Source organism: Haplochromis burtoni, unplaced genomic scaffold (assembly GCF_018398535.1).
Source record: "Haplochromis burtoni strain Fernald_Lab_line unplaced genomic scaffold, NCSU_Asbu1 Contig_215, whole genome shotgun sequence".
Taxonomy (NCBI): domain Eukaryota; kingdom Metazoa; phylum Chordata; class Actinopteri; order Cichliformes; family Cichlidae; genus Haplochromis; species Haplochromis burtoni.
The window spans coordinates 911,227-929,743 of NW_024582576.1; the positions used below are offsets into that span (position 1 = coordinate 911,227).

At 43.8% G+C, this 18,517-nt stretch overlaps 1 protein-coding gene across 1 annotated transcript in view; it reads left to right on the forward strand.

The window, feature by feature from the left end:
- The window catches only part of thada (THADA armadillo repeat containing), a 130,505-nt gene that overhangs the window by 91,746 nt on the left and 20,242 nt on the right, over positions 1-18,517 (forward strand). Inside the window, exons 32-36 of the mRNA XM_005936863.2 lie at positions 7,812-8,191; positions 11,176-11,300; positions 13,794-13,866; positions 14,823-14,973; positions 15,085-15,207. Coding sequence (XP_005936925.1) covers positions 7,812-8,191; positions 11,176-11,300; positions 13,794-13,866; positions 14,823-14,973; positions 15,085-15,207 — 852 coding nt within the window. The remainder of the gene's footprint in view (positions 1-7,811; positions 8,192-11,175; positions 11,301-13,793; positions 13,867-14,822; positions 14,974-15,084; positions 15,208-18,517) is intronic.

Here is an 18,517-nt window from a genome sequence, read left to right on the forward strand (position 1 = left end):
TTATTTAAATATATAATTTATTTAATATAACCATATAACGGTTCCCTCTTTTTATCTAAGTAGGCTTACTTTGTGATTAAAAACAGAGCAGTTATCAGGGACCCCCACTAGAGCACCTGTGGAAAACACACAACAGGAAGGCTAGCTGGTTAGCAGTGACTGGCTTGAAGTGGATGCACAAGTACAAAATACTAAAATGAGTCTCCAGATATATTTTAGTGGCCGTTAATTTGGCGGATGCAGTTTCAAGAGTGTGGCTAGCTTTAGCAGTGCTAGTAGCAGCAGCTTTCTTTCCTTGTAGGTCAGAGTTTACAGGCCTGTGAGAGTGTGGTTAGGTACCACTCTGGTTGAGTGGTTATATGACAGTTTACTGCGGCACAGCTGCTATTCTAAGTCAAAAAAGTGCAGAAACGCACTAGTTAGCACGGCTGTCATCTGCCAATCCACCTTACATATAGATCTAAACTTCCCGTCACAGAGGTGTGATGCTGCTAGTGGCGAGAGGCATCGTAACTTCTCAGAGCAGATACCTGTCGTTGCGCTTTTTAAAATCAATGATTTGTTTAACTGAGTGGTTTTTCTGATGCACCAATGTTTCAACATCTACAGTGCTGTGCAAAAGTCTCGAGCCACCCCTCACTGTTTTTTTCGAAGGACCCAGACTTTTTCACACAACCAGTCTCCATATGGAAGTTTTGCTTTTGAACTATATTTTTTTTAATCATTTTATTTGTCCAGTTCTTGTACCTGACTATTTTTAAAGGAATGGTTGCTCCCCAAACACTCTGCCAATGCAGTAAAAGCATACATGGATAGAAAAACACACAATGGAACAATATCAGTTATGGGTTGTTGTCCCCAGAGCCTGGACTGCAACATTATTGAAGCAGTGTATGATCATCCCGACAGAACAGAATCCGGTCTTTAAGTGACGACGTATAAATCCTGCTTCGGGGTCCAAACTACTCTGCATTTATTAAGACTCTTGTGTTTTTAACATGTTTGAATGCTTTGCATCTTGTTCTATTTAATCTGAACAAGCCCCTAAAAGAAGGCAGTGATCACTGTCGGCCTCTCTCGGTTTTTATTACCGCTGTTCATTTTAAAGCTCAGTTTTTAAAACCTTACGATGTAACTATGCAGCAGTATATTAATGACTAACCTCGTACGTGGATGGATTATCTCCGTTGTTCTTCTGACTGAAGTTTGGTCCGTTTACTGCATCCTGCCATGCAGTTGCATTTGGCCCTAACCACCCGGAACCCTCACGTTAGCTTTTATCGAGTGGAAAAAAGTTAGCGTTCCAAAGCTTCCTGGGGAGAGTTCAGGCTGTACTGAAGAATAATTATTTTCCGATCGAAATACAAAGAAATGAGTGTTGGCTCAGGACTTTTGCACAGCACTGCAGTCAACTACAAGCTCTATTCATTGCTGCTTCTTTGATTTTTGCAGTTCTCATGAAAGCAAATGATTATCTTCATCCTGGTTGTTCCAAGGACTGACTGCTCACTGTGCTTTTCTCTGAATGCCGCCACCCGAACGCATCGCTTTCCAAAAATCTGTAAACAATGAAGCGACCTACTAATAAGATAGTAACTTAAAAAGTATGCATTTTTCAGAATGAGACAGCTGTAGATTATGGATTTCCTACAGTGCAGTTACAAAGCAATCCCTTCCCAGTCATTATGGAGAGGAGGAATCATTATAGCATCCTGTCACATTCGCTGTACATGCCATACATGTGTGGTGTGTGAGTGCTGTATTAAAAAGAAAAAAGCCTTGAAGTTTATTCTTAGTGCATCCAAAAAACCATGTTGTCATAATTAAGCTTCAAGAAGGTTTAGCACATCTGATTGATGTTCATGTGTGACAGCTTGGTAAGCCGTGTGGCTCTATATTTGGATACTTCCACTCATTTAGCTTAAGATTTTTTTTTTCTAGGGAATTGTGCACCATCTGCAGTCTAGTGCCAAGAGCTGAATAACTTGCTCACCCTCCTCCTATGAAATACTGTAGAATACACCACTCTGCAGATGTCTTGGACTTTACTATTTACCATTTTATTTGAGTGTTCTGACCTCATCGTTAATGTTTTTGTGTGAAATGCTGAGCTTTACCTCGTTATAATCATAAAACTGGGGTGCACGAATCAAACTGCTCACAGCTCATAAGCTTAGGGATCATTAGTAAGCAGTGGTCTAGCTGTTCAGAAAAAAACAAGCTTATTAACTAGTTCTCTACAAGTCTGTGTAGATTTGTAGTCATCCAGGTCATGGTAGTCTTAAGAGCTTGAAAAAAAAGGAGGCTACTTGACTTGACGACTATTGATCTGGAAGATTTAGGGAATAAAAATTGAGCATTTTAAACCTGTAAGATAAAAGTACTAAATACTTGGAGGATAGACGAGCTCCACCATCTTAGACAGTAGCTGCCAACTGTAGCCCTTATTTTGTTCAGTGAGCTCAGCGTATGGCCACCTGAAGCAGTTCTCCAGCTCACAGCAGAAGATGAACGGCTGACTGCAGTTGCAGTGAAATACAGCAGGGTTGGGGAAATGCTGATCTCGAGGATCACCACCACAGTCACCTGGCCTGCGTTCTGTATCAAAGAAATGTATAAAAGCCTTCGAAATGGTGTGTGGCTTTTAATAGGGGCGTGGCTTATATGGTATCTCTGCTGATTTCTGACCTGCTCGGCAAGTGAGAGAAAGCGTACTCGAGAACCATTGGTTAATTTTTCCCACCGTTTTGTCTGTGGTTAGCAAACCAGCCAGTAGAGAAAACATGAGACGGGAAAGGTCGGAGCTAACTGGTTTGATCCAGTCTGCATTCCTAAGTATCCTTGGACAATCCCCAAGTTGATCCCAATGTGTTAATCGGAGTGAGAGTGTTAGACACAAAGCACTTAAATGTTGAACAAAAGTGGTTGTAAAAAGCAATTTGAGTGCTTCTCTTTTCATCTAAAATTGTATTTCATGTTTTGTCTTTTTGGGGTGTTTTTCCGAAATATTATTTAAAGCTCTTTTTGTTTTAGCGTCCTTTTATTTTTAGGACAGATGTATATGTGGGGCTGGTGTTTTAGGCTAATAAGAGGGCCCGCTCTCTCACACTTGTCAGACACACACACACACACGTAGCGTCTGGGGTTTGTTTTTCACAGTTTGGGTAATGACGGTGGAGGCTGATGTGAAATCCAGCTGTGTGCTTGCGTGTGAGAGCACGTGCACGCATCTTGCCAGAGCTCTAGTTCGACACAGCAAAGCGTCTTTACAACCAGCTTTTAGTGGGCTATGGGAAGCGCTAATAGAGCAGCAGCACGCCTCTTCTCCCAGTTTTGTGGTACAGCTCTTAAACGACTATATAGAACACTCACCCACCCTTCGTCATATGATCTCGGGCATTGCATAATATTCAAAGTGTGTATATTTCCCAGTGACACTTCTAAAAATGAGCTGTGGTGAAAACGATTCTGGTGTTGGGCTGGATGTAGCTGTTGAGTTCAGTGTTTCCTGGAGCAGAATGCTGACCCTCTGCACCCACTCAGTACCCGTCCTCCCATAAACCACAAACTGCAAGGTTGACCTAAACCAGATGCTGTGGTTACGTTTAGTTCAAATATTTGACCTTTAGTGTAAAACAGACCATCACACATATAGCACTTGTGTTCCTCTCTTCTGCGTGCACACAGGATAAGCAAAGTCTGAGACCATATGAACTCTGTTCTCTGCAGCATCACTCTCTGCCGAGGCTTTTGATTTTCCTGCGTGTGCAATCACTCTGTTGTTTTTCACGGACTGCCAAAATTTGAACTCCAGAGTATTTGTACTCTTTGAAAATTTGGGTGTCTTCGATGAAAAGCTAATACCACCGGGGTAAAACAGGATTGTTCAAGTCTTGAATTTCATGTACTAAAACATGACAGATATGCAGGGGGAATCAGCATAACCACAGACCTTGATCGATGTTTGCTTTACTGTGGTTAGCATTCTCTTTATTCGTATGTCTTTGCACACTCTGAGCCCAGAAATTGAACTGTTCTGGTGGTCCTGCTCAGACGAGAGAGATGGTGAGCCGTTTCCCCACTGTTTGCCTCCCCTTGATTATTAGAGATATCAGGTTGCTCCTTGGAGCCAAATATTCAGCACAAATCTGTAGAGCTGTAGAGCGGATGGCATTTGAATTAAATAAAGTAGTAGCGCTGCATCAGTTACTAATATTGCTGTGTGGTTTCGTGGTTAATGCTAATATCACTGACAGGCAAAAGATCCCTGATTTAAGAATAGGAGCATACTCTGTGATGGTCTCAGACCTGGAGCTTTGCATCAGGCTTTGTCAGGTCAAAATATGGGGATCCATCCACGGCTGCAACCCCTTTGGAGTAAGGGAGCAGCTAAAAGTGCTGCATTAACTATTCACTTAATCTGTTAGTCAATAAACAGAAAATTAATGTAATAATTTATCAGAAAGGGTTAAAAGGTTTTTAAAAATCCCCAATGAAGGTGAGTTTAATCACTTCGGCAGAAGGGCTTAATCTTATTTTAGCACAGGAAGTGTTGTTAAAGGACTAATAAGAACTTGGTGGTTGGGTACATATTCAGATGGTGGTTTGAGGTAGTGGGGGGGCCCCAGCACATTTTCTGGCCGGTGGGCTCTAAAAATCTTGGGATCTGCCCTGGTCACGGGCTTCTGAACTGATGTTGAGACAAAACTTGGGATGTTTTGTCTCAATTTGGGATTAAAATTATTTACAATTAGTTAATCTGATGGCAAAATAGCTCACGGGTCATTTGATTAACAATACCTAACATATTGTTCATCCCATTCCATTTAATAGTTTTTTATATTTCCGTCTTGAACAATCGGTGCCGCCATCATTAGAGCCATGCTGCTAATATGGCTAAAAATTCACAGTTAATTCCATAAGTAGTTTACATTCTTTTGAGCAGTCTGTAAATGTGTGAAATTCACCATCACGTTGCACTAAAGCTCTTCGCTAAGACCTGCATTTACGTGTCGTTTATTAACCCCGTTCTCAAGCTGCAGTCACACGAGCCCGACCGCATCCCAGAGCATCCCGAAATATCACATGGTAATACGGCTTAATGGAGTCTGGCCACGGTCCAGCTGCAGGTTTGCACACGAGCGTAATGAAGAGACACAAGTGCAGACACCGATTTTAAATAAACACAGCTGTGGGAGAACAATGGCTATTTATGATCAGCCATGAAAAATCGCGGTGAAATGGCCCTCACAGGAACGCCTTTCATTTACTGGGGCAACGCTTGGCTGCTCCTGCCTCCTCCGCCACTCTAGTTTTAATAAAGACCATCATAAAAAAGCAGCTTTGCATCCTGACTAATGATGTTTTTCCTCTCTCGCTCTGTCCTTTCCTCCCTGGTTTGGGATTTTTCAGTTTCTCCTTTTTCTTCTCTGCTGACCTTCACTCAACATATTTTTGTGCCTCTTGCGTCTCAGGTTGCTCGCCGTGAGTGCGTGTAGCGTTGTCGTCTGTCTAGGATCGGAGCTTCATAGTTGACTGTATCAGCATATGACAAGCAAATGGCAACATGCTGTTTTTAAAACCCTTTGACGCACACACACAGTTTTTCACTTCGTTCCACCTTGACCGACAGCTGTTTTCTTTTTGACACGCACCCTTTGTCCTTCAGTCATCCTCTTCTCTTTCCTCCCTTCATCATCGGTGTCATTACTGTGCCCTTACCCCCGCCATTATAACCATTAGGCTATGCTTATTTGGCCTCGGACCCCCCTTTGAGGATCAGGTTCCATAATAACCTGGCCATCTCTACGGTAACCCAGCCCATCTCTGGAGGAATGCGGCATTTCCCGCTCTTTTGTCAAGCCACATTTTGAGTGGCGCTGTGGGGCCAGATTGAGTTGCACTGGGTTTCATAAGCTTTCTGTGTGTGTGTGTGTGTGTGTGTGTGTGTGTGTGTGTGTGTGTGTGTGTGTGTGTGTGTGTGTGTGTTAAACTAATTGAGTTGGCTGTCAAAGCAGGGTCTGTGTGGAGTCTTGAAACAGTACTGTAGGGAGGAGCACAGTGTGAGCATGGCATCGGGTTACTATATTGCTGCCCCGCCTCTGGATTCTTCTTATATTTCACAGGAAGTGTGCGCGTATGTGTGCACATGTGTGTCCATCACTCCTCGAGGGTGCGTGTTCACAGGTGGCCGGGCTGGCACAACCATGGGCTTTTCCAAACAGACACTGACGCAGTCTTTCCAATAAAAGTCAAAATAGACAGGAACAGACGACACTGGCTTCTTCAGCTTGGCCTGTTGTATGCATCTGTTCACATCACAAAGGGGGTGTGTGTGTGTGTGTGTGTTGTGTGTGTGTTGTTGTGTGTGTGTGTGTGTGTGTGTGTGTGTGTGTGTGTCGTGTGTGTGTGTGTGTGTGTGTGTGTGTGTGTGATGTGTGTGTGTTGTGTGTGTTTGTGTGTGTGTGTGTGTGTGTGTGTGTGTGTTTAGCTTGTGAAGAAATCAGACTGCAATACAACTGCTTAGAAATTGTAGTGTCTGAAAATAATAACGGGAAGAAGGAAGTTTGGGGTACATTCAAAGTACACCTGCATTCAAGGTGTTCCCAAACCAGGTGAGATACATAGTCTTCCCAGCGTGTTGTGGGTCTATCCTAGGGTAGATACAGTATGCCTGGAAAACTAAGGATAAGGCGAGCCACATTTTGGAGGAAACTTGTATCGCCTGCTCTCTTTCAGTCGTGATTCAGACTTACTCCAAGGACCAGGTTGGTGTGTCTGAAAAGGCAAATTAGAGTTTTTATTTCTTGGTATTGGCTGAGTCGGGAGACATAACTAATCGTTTTTCAGCATTCTCCGGTAGATTTCCATCCAGGATTCTTTTAGTGTCGCGGTCCTCCTCGTATGTTATCTCTGACGTCACTGAACAGTCTTCCTTTGGGAAGGAGAGCCCAAGCATCAAGTACACACTGACAGGATGTCAACAAACAGAACTATGAAAAACACAGCTCTAAAGAGAACAAGATCATGAGTGTGAACTCGACCAATGGGCTGCTTTAAGATGGTTATCTATCCTGTAGATTCTCACTTTGTGTGCACTGGGAGCAAGACTACAACTACCATGAGGCTTTGTGACACTGTGATAATGTTACTGTGACCTCGCAAAAAGTCATGAATCAATCAATACCATATTAGACACTCATGAAAATGCTTTAGCTTGACCGCTGATAGCAACAAGCCCTCACAGCAAAGGCATGTTGGTAGAAACTGGCTAATGCTTACTTGGTGCCAAGTAGGATAAAGAGGCACTTGGAAACCGGATCTACCTTCTAAGAGGAACTTGGCCTTTTTCAAAGGAATACTGGATCTGAACCAGAGGCAGCAATGGAGACGAGAAATAAAATCATACTGTAGGTTGTGCGATGGGCTATTTTTGTGTCAGTGCTGTGCAACTTTGAGGTGTGACAGAGCTCCGGAGGCCTATTTGAAACTGGTATTTCCAGTAACTTGTATCTCTCATCTGATTCCTGTTTGTACATACACCATGCTGTTTGGGAAATGTTTGCTGGTTAGTCATTTAGGAGCCAGCTGGCATTATTAATGGGTTGCTCCGTGTGGGTTTGTGGCACTAAACCAAAGCGTTGTAGTATGATATCATCAGATGAATGCTAGCAGAAGATAACATGGCCGGTTTTAATTTACATGGCAGTGTTTCTAAAAAGTTTGACTTTGTAAGTTTGGAATAAAAATGACTTTTAAATAACTGTTTGTTTGTTGCTGTCAGCTAATATTATGTTTCATGTGTTTGTCAGATTCAGAGGTCGGCACACTCCGTCAGAAGACTCTGTCCGTCCTCACGGCCTCAGAACTGGTCACTTCCTGCAATTCCTCTGCCACCTTTGGGCCTGGCAGCACCCAGTACCTCCTCAGCCTGGCTCGGGTGGGCCTCAGCGCAGGTGTAGAGTTCCCTGAGCTCTGGGACGGCCCCCAGCTGAAGACCAAGCTCCTGGACCATCTGCTGCAGTACCCGCAGTACGAGGTGAGGGAGCTGGCAGTAGAGGGGCTACTGAGGAAGCTGGAGGAGGAAGAGGAGGAGGAAAGGAAGAGGAGGCCTGAGTGGCTGGATGAGACCACCCAGTCTAACCTGACCAGTCTGGCTCTTCATGAGACTCACCCACAGTGTTTGGCCAAGGTGAGACCACACGCACACACACAGATTTACACAAACGTATTCTAGGAGTTTCATTTGTTTGTTGTGTTTTTTGTTTGGGAGCCTGTATACACGTCTAGTTGTTTTATATATATGTGGACGCCTGCTGCCAGCAGCAGCATAATCTTAAAGTTCTAACATCACACAATGGTGAGCTCCTTTTTTCTATCTGACACAGTTTCCCTGAATCACAGCGACACTGGTTACAAACTGATTAAAATCCCAATCCATCTCGCAGAGCCTTGCGTGAGAGGCTAATCGGCCACAGGGGGAAACGCCAAGCACACTTGCAGTGAGCTGGTTCACTCACTCGCTCACTTACTTACACTGAGTCTTGAGAGGCTTGGTAGCTTTCCACGCTAACAGGTTTTGGAGAGGAAAATGCGACCTATTTCCTGTTTGGGGACAGAAGGTTGTATTTCTTCCCAAAGAGGACAGGCTGCCAGCGGACCCGCTCTGTCACGTCTGCCGCTAACACCCCTGCAGAGCTGACAGCACTCGGCGCTGCAGACTGGCATGTGTCTGCTTGGGTTCGTTCTTCTCCAGGCTTTGCTTTACAGGCCAGCAGTTAACGTTTAATGTGTCGGGCCTGTTAAGTGGAGCCTCCTCTGCGCCATAGACGCACCAACCCAATGGGCCAGTTGCCATAGCTCAACCTAATCTGCAGTGAAGCATTATGGGAAAGCTGCTGAGGGAAAGTTGTGTTCTTTTCAGGACTCGTGCAGATATATGGACTCTGGTCCAGTTCTTTAGACCTGCAGGACAGACTATAGCAGGAAACTACAAATGTGCCTGTTCATGCAGGGTGGGCGTGACTATTTATTTGCATGTTACAGCTATGAAAGTCTGTTCGCCTGGGCTGGCATGCTTTACTGTGACTGTGTATATTTGAGTATGTGGGCAGCCGAGTATGTCGCAAGACGGGAGCTTGTTAAAGCGGGCCGTAAAAGTCTGAAGCAGCAGAGATGGTCAGAGCAGCTGTCGGGGTTAGCAGACAGACGGGTGGTGAACAGTGAAAAATACACACTCGATGGCTGTGATTACAACTAAAATAATCCCATTAGTACTGCAAAGAAGGGGGGGGGGTTATATTATATATATTGGAAGTTTTTCAGTTAAAGAGAAATGCTGCGGCCAAATGAATAATGACAATGTCTTGGCATTTCTTGGCCAGTGATTTACTGACTCTCACTGGAGTTGAAAGGAACCAATAGACTTGATGAAATATTGTCTATGGAATAGGCTACGCCCACCACAACCTCCCTGACGAGTACAAATGAGCTGTTGTATGTATTGGCCTCTACTTTGTGCCACAAAGTGACTTTTTAACAGGAGTCTGAAATATGGACACTATTATCTGTCATTATCATTATCTATGTGTACACTATGAGCCATTGTTTTTATAGGTTAGCGCTCTTGAGCCAGTGTGTGTGCAGTTTGCTTAAAGCTAAATAGACTTTTTAGGCCATTTGGGGGCAGTATGCTGTAACTGAATGACTGCAAAACATTGCTTTAAAGGCAGATATGCTAGCAAGCTATTTTCCACTTCATTACATAATTGGGTTGATTTAATTTTAGTGTAATTTGTGTTTTTGTTGAGACAAAGTCCACTATTGGCGCTGATTTAGTTTCAAATGATCTGCCTCAGTGTTCACCATTCTGCTACTTTGCAGTGCTAACACAGCCAGCTTAGCTCAGTGTTTTTACCTGTAAAGTTAATAAAATCTATTATTGCAACATGCAGTAAATTGCATGAATGATACCTCAACAAAGTGTCCTTGTGCTTACAATGAGAGCAAATTTTAAAGGTCCAACAAGGTCAGTCGTTCACATACAGATTTATTTATGTTGGAAAATATTTGTGGACCTGGAAAATGTAATAAATTGTTGCATAAGAATAAAAAAAATCCTGTCTCATCAGCTTTTTGTGACATTCTTCATGCTTCTGCATGAAGAATGTCCTCTGAGAAAAAGCTGTTTAAAGTCTCACGATGCGACATAATTACAATAAAATGAAACAAAGCTTAAAGATGCTTCGCAGAATGAAAGAGAGTTCATAATTATCTGTATGTTTCAGTATTGTTCTCCCCTCCTGCACCACGTTATTTTCATTGACGCTGTAATAAAAACAGCTTTTAAATTCGCCAAATGGATTAATAACAGCAACTTTGTGACTTCTCTCTGATCAGCCGTGATGTAATCAGTGTTTGTTGGTAACTGATTAGTATCAGATCAATCAGTCAGAATGACGGCGTAGAAACCTCACGGGCCCACCTCGCTCCCTCGATGTTTCAGTGCTCACATGCATAAAGTGCAGCACGCAGGCAGATGCTTACACACAGACGCTGCATGCACCCGCTCGCCCTGCCCTCTGCCCACACAGATCTTATAAAGTGAGCTTTATTTTAAAGCTCTAATAACAGGTTGGAGCCTTGAAAGAAATAATAATCATTGAGATATGCAGCTGGAATGTCAACATGTGTTCTCGCCTGGATGTGTGTGTTTTAACAGGCGTCTAGCGCGGCGGAACAAAACAGGTCTTTTCCGCCTCGTGCTCAGTGAGCTGCCTGCCTCTCTGTACGAGTGACTGGGCACAGTAAAAAGCACAAGGTTAAGATGCAAAAAGTAGACACAAGACCTCTTAGTGCCTGCTGTGCTCACCCGCACACGTGTGTGTGTGTGTGTGGCAGCTGTGTACCCGTGGTTAGGGTGTGCATAGGGAGGCTCTGACTAGAAGGGTAAAAATACCCTTGGGCCAACTTGCCAGCAGCACTGCAGAGAGGACACCAAAGCTCTGCTGATGGATGACGCTGAGCAACTTCCCTCACCAGTAGCTCTGGTAATGTGTGTGTACGTGAGGCAGAGAGGTGAAAAAGGATGATTTGATGACATCAGTGTGTATCTTGCTTAAGTATCTTACTTACTCGCTCTTCCTGCTGTCTCTGTCATGTCGTTCCTCCTCTCAGGTCCTGCAGGTTTTGTGTGTGCTGAGCTCCAGCGACGAGCTTCCTTGGAAGGATGGTGCAAGGGTTTTGTCCCTGGAGGAGGTTTTGTTGCACCTCCTAACATTGGCTCAGAACTCTGCTCACAGGTCAGTAAAAAGAACTACTGTATATAAAAGATGGACACCGCCCCGTGATGTCAGAAGTGATCATATTTCGATAAGAGGTAGACGTGCTAAGTGATTAGCTGCCCCACCTGGTTGTAGCAGATGATCGGGATAGTTCCCCGAGTCTCGTTCTGTCGGAGGTTTCTTCCTATTAAAAGGGAGTTTTTCCTTCCCGCTGTCACCACGTGCTTACTCATAAAGGGGTCATTATTGTAGGGTTTTTACCTTTTAATATAAAGCTTCTTGAACCGATTGTTGCTGTTGGCGCTTTATAAATAAGATTACATTGAATTAAGGTTATAGCAAGCTTGGCTAGCAGGTTTCCTCCTTAGATGGTCGTCACAGACACCTGATAACTCGTGCAGCAGTTTTTTTGACTTAATTAATATGCGACACGAACAGCGACGAGATACCTGCTGCTCAGCTTGTGGCTTTTCGTCAGACTGCGTTGTTTTTTGTAGCCATTTCCATCGTTGTCGAGTTTCAAGAATGGCGGTTTTGATTTTTGGGAACGAGACACTCTAATGACTCGTGGAGTGACGCTACTGACCAGCCAATCGGTGGCATGCAGTCTAACAACCCTGGCAGAGCAGGTATGGAAAAAGTACCTGGTGCCAGGTACTATGACCTTCTGCAAAACACGGAAAACCGTGGTGACCTGTGTCCACCCGAGTAAAGATAGAGGGCTTGAAGACAAATATTTATTTCACTGCGTATCGTTTGATTTCTGTTCAGAATCCGTAAAGATTTACTCCTGACCCTTGAACTCAGACGTCGTGTCTAAGTTCTGGTTCTTGTGGTTTTCATCGCCCTGACATCCATCTCTGACATCGTCACAGTGAGTCTGAAGTAGAGAGTTTCAGCCCCGTGATTACCCACGAACCTCACTGATTTCCCAGAGTTCACAGCTGTTTACAGCCTGTGAAGTCTGCGTCCTGTAACTCAAAACACTTATAGCCTCATCTAGGCCTGGAGGGGCTGGGAGTGAACGGGGGAGCTTTTCAGCTGTGTGAAATTCCACATCAATTCCCGGCAGTTCCAAGAGGTTTTCTGCGCTGCATTCAAATTCTCGTAAACAATGTTGAACTGCAGAAATTTACAGTGCTGCTAACCCTCAAAATCCCACTTTTAATGCATAATTAACAGCGTTTCCCATTCTTAAGTTATGTTCGTACATGTTATTGATACAGGAGACGGCTACAGCTACTCTCTACATTCATACGGGCCCTGCTGGGTCCCCCTCAAACTTACATTCGTTATAAAGGGAGGCAACTGTGTGAGTCCTAACTGAAAACCTGCTGTCAAAACAGTTCCCAAGTAAATCCCAGGGCAGCTTTTAAATGTGATGGATGGAGACGTGAATGTAGTACAGGGCAAAGATGCAACCACACACTCCTCCTCCTCCATTTTCTGTTTTTCTTCTTTCTGTTTTTTTCCCCTTCCTCTCTCCGGCTCGTGAAAGAGCCCTCACGCTGCTGTCGCTGTCAGGTTGTCGGGGCTCATTCGGAGCCGGAATCCATGAAGGAGTGACACACAGGTTCACTGGCTGCACCTTAACCCCACACCTGGGCGCACCTGAAGGGTCCTCTCTGCAGGATGTTTGCGTGGTTAGCTGCGTACCGCTCAAGTGTTTTGATAACTTAAGTGTCCCGAAGCCAGAGAGACGGGTAGTTTAACGTTATTAAAAAAAAAAAGTGGATGAAAGCTGATATCTGTACTCTCAAAGACCTTCATCACGCCATTATTCCTACGTTAGATTATTCACACCTGTCAGGCTAAAAGCATTATTTTTGTCAAAGATTATGAGTCACCGGCCCGTCTCTGCATTTGACCACAAACCAATTTTGGCACACACTCTTCCAGTATTTGTGTGTATGTGCTCGTACTTAAGCCCCTTTGACATGCATTGGCACACACACACACACGCCCCTTTTCTTGACAAGCCACTGCTGTACTTTTCTCACCCCTGACAAGAGAATACAGGCTTGAATAAGGATTGGATTACAAAGGCTTTTAGCCCTGCAAAGCCTTTTCCTGGCCACAATCTCTGGACCCGGGGATCCACTTTCCCTTCGGAGTGGCCCCAGGGTTATGATTAGAGCCGGGGAGGGATGAGATCGGGTTGCTGGTTGCCCTTGTCTGCCGTGTGATTGAATAGCACTCGGGCTATTGTGACCCATAATGTAGTGGTGAGTACCAGCACACTTCTTTTGTGGATTGTAAGTCAATACAGTTGAGAGGTGTGTGTGTGTGGCTGACGGCGCCGCAGCCTTGGGTAATGATTTCCACAGAACAACCTGAGGAGCACGTTATGCTGTCACTGTGCAAATGTTTCAAATTTAAGGGCCGATTCACTCAAATAAAAATAACTAAAAAATGTCACTTTTTCTGCAAATCGAACAAATATTTTAGAGTAAAAGCTGCAAACTGTTTGCATGGGCCGTTTTGAAGTTGATGTGGTTTTGTGTTTTCAAGCGTGGAGCTCCACTGTGCTGCCCTGACGTTGGCCTCGCAACTGGGGATTCAGCTGGTGAACTCTGACCCGCAGGTAACGACCAGCTCATCATCAGCTGTGTAGTAATCCTGCAAAGAATCTGAGGGGTGGAGGTTGTTACCACCAGCCTTCAGCCTTGTCCTGGTCCCTTTTAGTTTTAGCTAGCTGCTACTTTAGTGATTAATGCCTTTACTACAGATCAATGGTTCCGATATGGGGGAAGTATTGGTAACATTAAACTACTACATTATATTGCTTCACCAAATGAAAATGGTTAATCTGCATAAATACTTCTTTTAGCAAGACTCTGGATGCATTAGATGAGTACATAGGATGTTTTCCCATTTACTTACAGTGCAACCTCTCTGCTGTGTTATTGTTTGATAAAGCCCAAAATGTTACCAGTGCATAGCAAGTTTAGATTGCAGGCAGACCAGTTTAGAACCAGTTCTTTTTTTTATCCGTTTTACTGGAATACAACCAGAATGTGGTTTGGCATTTCCTTGCTGAAATAAGAAAGGTGTTCCATGAAAGAGACACCATCTGGATACTAGCATAATCTGTATGTTGTTTAGCATTAATGGTGCCTTCACAGATGTGCAGGTTAAGCATCGTGTGTGCACCGATGCCCGTCTCTATTCCACGACAAGCGTTGTGGACTCTGCAAGACTCTGGATCCCTGGGAATTATTGCAAAGCTTCTTTAGCTCTCAGATCTTTCACGAACTGTTGTGGGGGGTTTTAGCATAGCACATCCTTTCTTTTCTATTTTATCAATGTCCCAAGGTATTCACAGTAAGCATACACCAGCCACCATATGCTCTGAATGAAAAATATGTTCTTGCTGTGGACAAAAATGTGAAGCTTGCCGTTATCATTTTCTTACTTTGTTCTTTGGTGGAACTGTATTTGTATTTGTGCTCAAGTGGCAAATACATCTGTGAGAAGTGGGTTAAACTTCCTCATTCATATATAGCTGAACTGTATTTTTCTAATTAATCTACCATCTAGAGTTTGAGTGCAGTGGCTTGTTTCACTCAGTGGGGGGCGTTGGTGTGCTCGTGCTGCAGCGAGGAGCGACCAGCGGAGGTCAAGCTGGCGGCCGCAAGGGTGCTGGTCAAATGTACGTCCACCCTGCTGACCAGCCCTCGTCTGCCACTGGGTGAGCCTCAGTAATGTAACAGCCTGAAGTTTGCTTTGATGTGAGAGGCTGCTTGTGGCTGATGACCTTGTGTATGAGTATCTATCTGTCCGTGTGTGTGTGCTGTGGCAGGTCTGTCCACGACAGTTTCACTGTGGAGGAGTCTGTTCGTGCTGCTGCAGGACGAAGACCAAGAAGTCCGAGATTCAGCGTCTGACTTCATCTTTAACGTGCCAGCTCGTCTGCTCAGTACAGGTACACGCTAACAGCTGTGCATAAGCATGTCCTTGCAGACTAACTAATATAAACGTGTACCCAGCACTATTTAAAAACTTGGGTGGGTGGATTTTGTTATTACCTGCAGTGTTTAGTGACTTCAGTATCATGCAGAGTGAGTATGTGGGTTATTTTTAACTCCCTGGCCAGTAATAATTACAGCCGCATTTAACTGCTGTTGTTCTGTGACCTATCCAGTCCTCCTGTAATTTAAAAGCCATCCAGAGTCATGGCATGGTTATTCATAATAAATCTGTCAGTTCTTTATCTACTTTTTAAAAATCCTCTTATAAATTTTGCTAAAAACAACAGAAGTTATCAAATAACTTCATAGATGGATTCGTGCTAACAGTCAGTTAGCATGGACACATGTCACATGCAGTGACATCAGTGGGTCAGTGTAGCTGCTGCAGGTCAAGAAATACTGTTGTTCACTTTGAGCCTTTTTTCTTGTTTTTAAGCTGCTTTTAGTTTATATTATGTCAAACAGGTACTGTAAGTAAGCTGAAATATACGGTGGCCCTGAGAGGTTATTTTCACTGCAACAAACAACCCGTCAACAACCTGTCGAATTTCACAAAATACAACACAAATAGAAAAAAATCAACACAAATGAAGTTGAATAAAACACAGTAGAACTAGGAAAAAAACAAAACTTATAAAACAAAAGAAAGTGTTTTTGGAGAAACAACAAAATAACGGCGGAAATGAAAGAAACCAAAACACGTGAAGGATCGGACACTTAAAAAAGGGGAGGATTCTTCCGTGTTGTGCGGCAGAACAAGGTGCAGGCATTCACATAACATCAAACGTGTATCGACAGTATTATCTTCAGTTTGGTTTTGTGAGTTTTTGTGCCATTTTTTCTTCTTTCCGTTGTGTTTTATTCCATATGTGTTGCGTTTTGAGTGCTTTGGGAGTATTTTTCTTGTTGGAGAGCATTTGGCCTTTCAGGGCTACCGTAGATATGCTGTTGACACTTCTAGTTTGAGTGTGCTAAAGAGTATAGAGACAGCTTTCAGTTGCTGTGATAATGAAAGAAACTTAAAGATCAAATTATTCTTATTCAAGTTCTGAAGTCTCTTTTTTTCTATGATTTCTGTTTTATAGTAATTTATCAAACTGGCCAATGTTTTTCTGTCTTGGTGTTCAGATCGGATCAGATCTGTTACCATGGTGACTGCTCACATTAAAAGCTCAGTAATTGAAAGTTCAGTTTTAAGTCCCCGTGAGCTAAAAGCTCTGAACTCTGTTTGACACAGTTTTTTTCTACTCCTGGGTCTCGATGTCGTCACTAAGAATGGATCTTCGTAACACGATCTCAGGCACAGAAACCTTACCCACCTGCCGTTAAGGTGTTTTTGACAGTCAGTCAGAACAAAGCTGGGCTGAAGGGATGTAAGAGGGAGTCGAAACGGCTCATTTCAGAAAGTAGATGAAACAAACGTCTGCATCAGGACCCCTTATGAGATAAATAAGGCTAATTTCGAACTGTGAATTATGCAAAGCTACTCTAGTCCAAGAATAAAACCAAGTCAGAGCCTCCTGGCTTACACCCACATTTCTCTTATGGCCCGGGCTTGCCCGTGTTGGCTACAGACTACATGAAATAAAAGTTAAATTACTGGGCCCTAACACCAAACCAACAATAATACATAATGCATGTGTATATATAAACAGACACACACTAACAAAAAGCACCACAGACACATGCTAATGTTAAAAAGGGCCGATGACATCATTTTGCACGAAGGGTTGGGGAGCATTCCTGGAACGAAGGACGCTAATTCTAAGATTGACAGCTTGCGAGAGTTAGGACTGTGTGCGTGTCTTTTGTGGTCATGTGTCATTGTTTCTGGAATGTCTGAGGGCTGCGTTCTGAAGAACTTGTGCGACGGCCGGCCTTACTGAACGGTAAGACCGATTCACCCCAGTGCCGCTCTTATCCTCGCTTATCTGAGAGGACTGACAGCTGGCTGCTCCCTCACAAACAGCTTTACTGTGACTTCCTGTCCTCACAACACTCACTTCCTGTATTTTCCCAGCTTCCCTGCAGGAGCCACCCTTATTGTGTCTTTCCTCATTGATAGCATCTTGTAACAACGAGAGCCTGAAAAAATAAAACAATTTATAAAAAAAAAAAAAAAAAAAAAGGTCTGATGGCAACACTGTTTGTAGATTTGGTGGGGGGAGGGGGGCATAGTCATGGGGGAAGACTCAACCCGAACTGTGGTTTAGCCGAAGGCTGATAAGTGACGGGGTTTTCTGTATTTCAGTTTGCTGTTTTTATTTCATTTGGTGGCCGTAAAAGCAAACAGAGTCAAAAAATCCAAATTTTCCCTTAAAAGCTGAGCCTGTTTCACCACCTCAGTACCAAGGAAACAACTCAAAATCCCTGGAAGTGTTTTGATACCAGTATTTATACAAAGGCACTGTGCGTGCGTGTGTGTCTGTGTGTGTGCTATAAGTGTTTATGTATATAAGGCCAGACTGGGTCAGATAAGCTGTAAGCTAAAAAAAAAAATCAGATAGGAGGTCAGCAGCACAGCGTGACTGAGATGGAGATTTTTTTCTTTCTGTGCAACAGGAAAGGAACACAATAGGCATAATTACAGAGTGGGTGTCCCAGTGTGTGTGTGGGGGGGGGGGTTCTCCTCTGTACAGCGCTCATTTGGAGATGACAGCTTTTTGCATGTGGGCGAGGCACTGTGTCTGGCACTTACCGTAAAATACCTTACGTTTCCTCATGGACGATGGGGAAGGAACAAAACCAAGTGTGAGTGTTTGCCTCCACTCTGCTGTGTGACCTTTCACGCTCCAGCCAAGCCATTCAAAAAATCTGCCCTGACCGCCAAGATCATGAAAATTGCACTGAATTCCTAGTTTATCCAAGCACGTGTCGTACGCACTGCAGGAATGCAGCACGCAGCGCACAAAGGGAAGAAATGAGACGGTAAATTGGTGATCTTGTACCAGATGATTGGGCGACTTGGCCAAGGAAGTCGAATTCCTCATGCAAATGAAAAACAGCAGAAAACCAAAAAAGAATCACATCCCATTGATTATCTTTTTTTTAAACTCCTTTCTTGGGAAAATATGTCATTTTTCTTCTTTTAAAGCTTAGAAATGTTCTAAAATTATATCTGCGGCAGTTAGCTTGAAGAACATCATGGTGCTTTGGCAGTACCAAGGCCGATTTAATGAAGTCATCATGACCAGGAGAACGTGTGTGTGTGTGTGTGTGTGTGTGTGTGTGTGTGTGTGTGTGTGTGTGTGTGTGTGTGTGTGT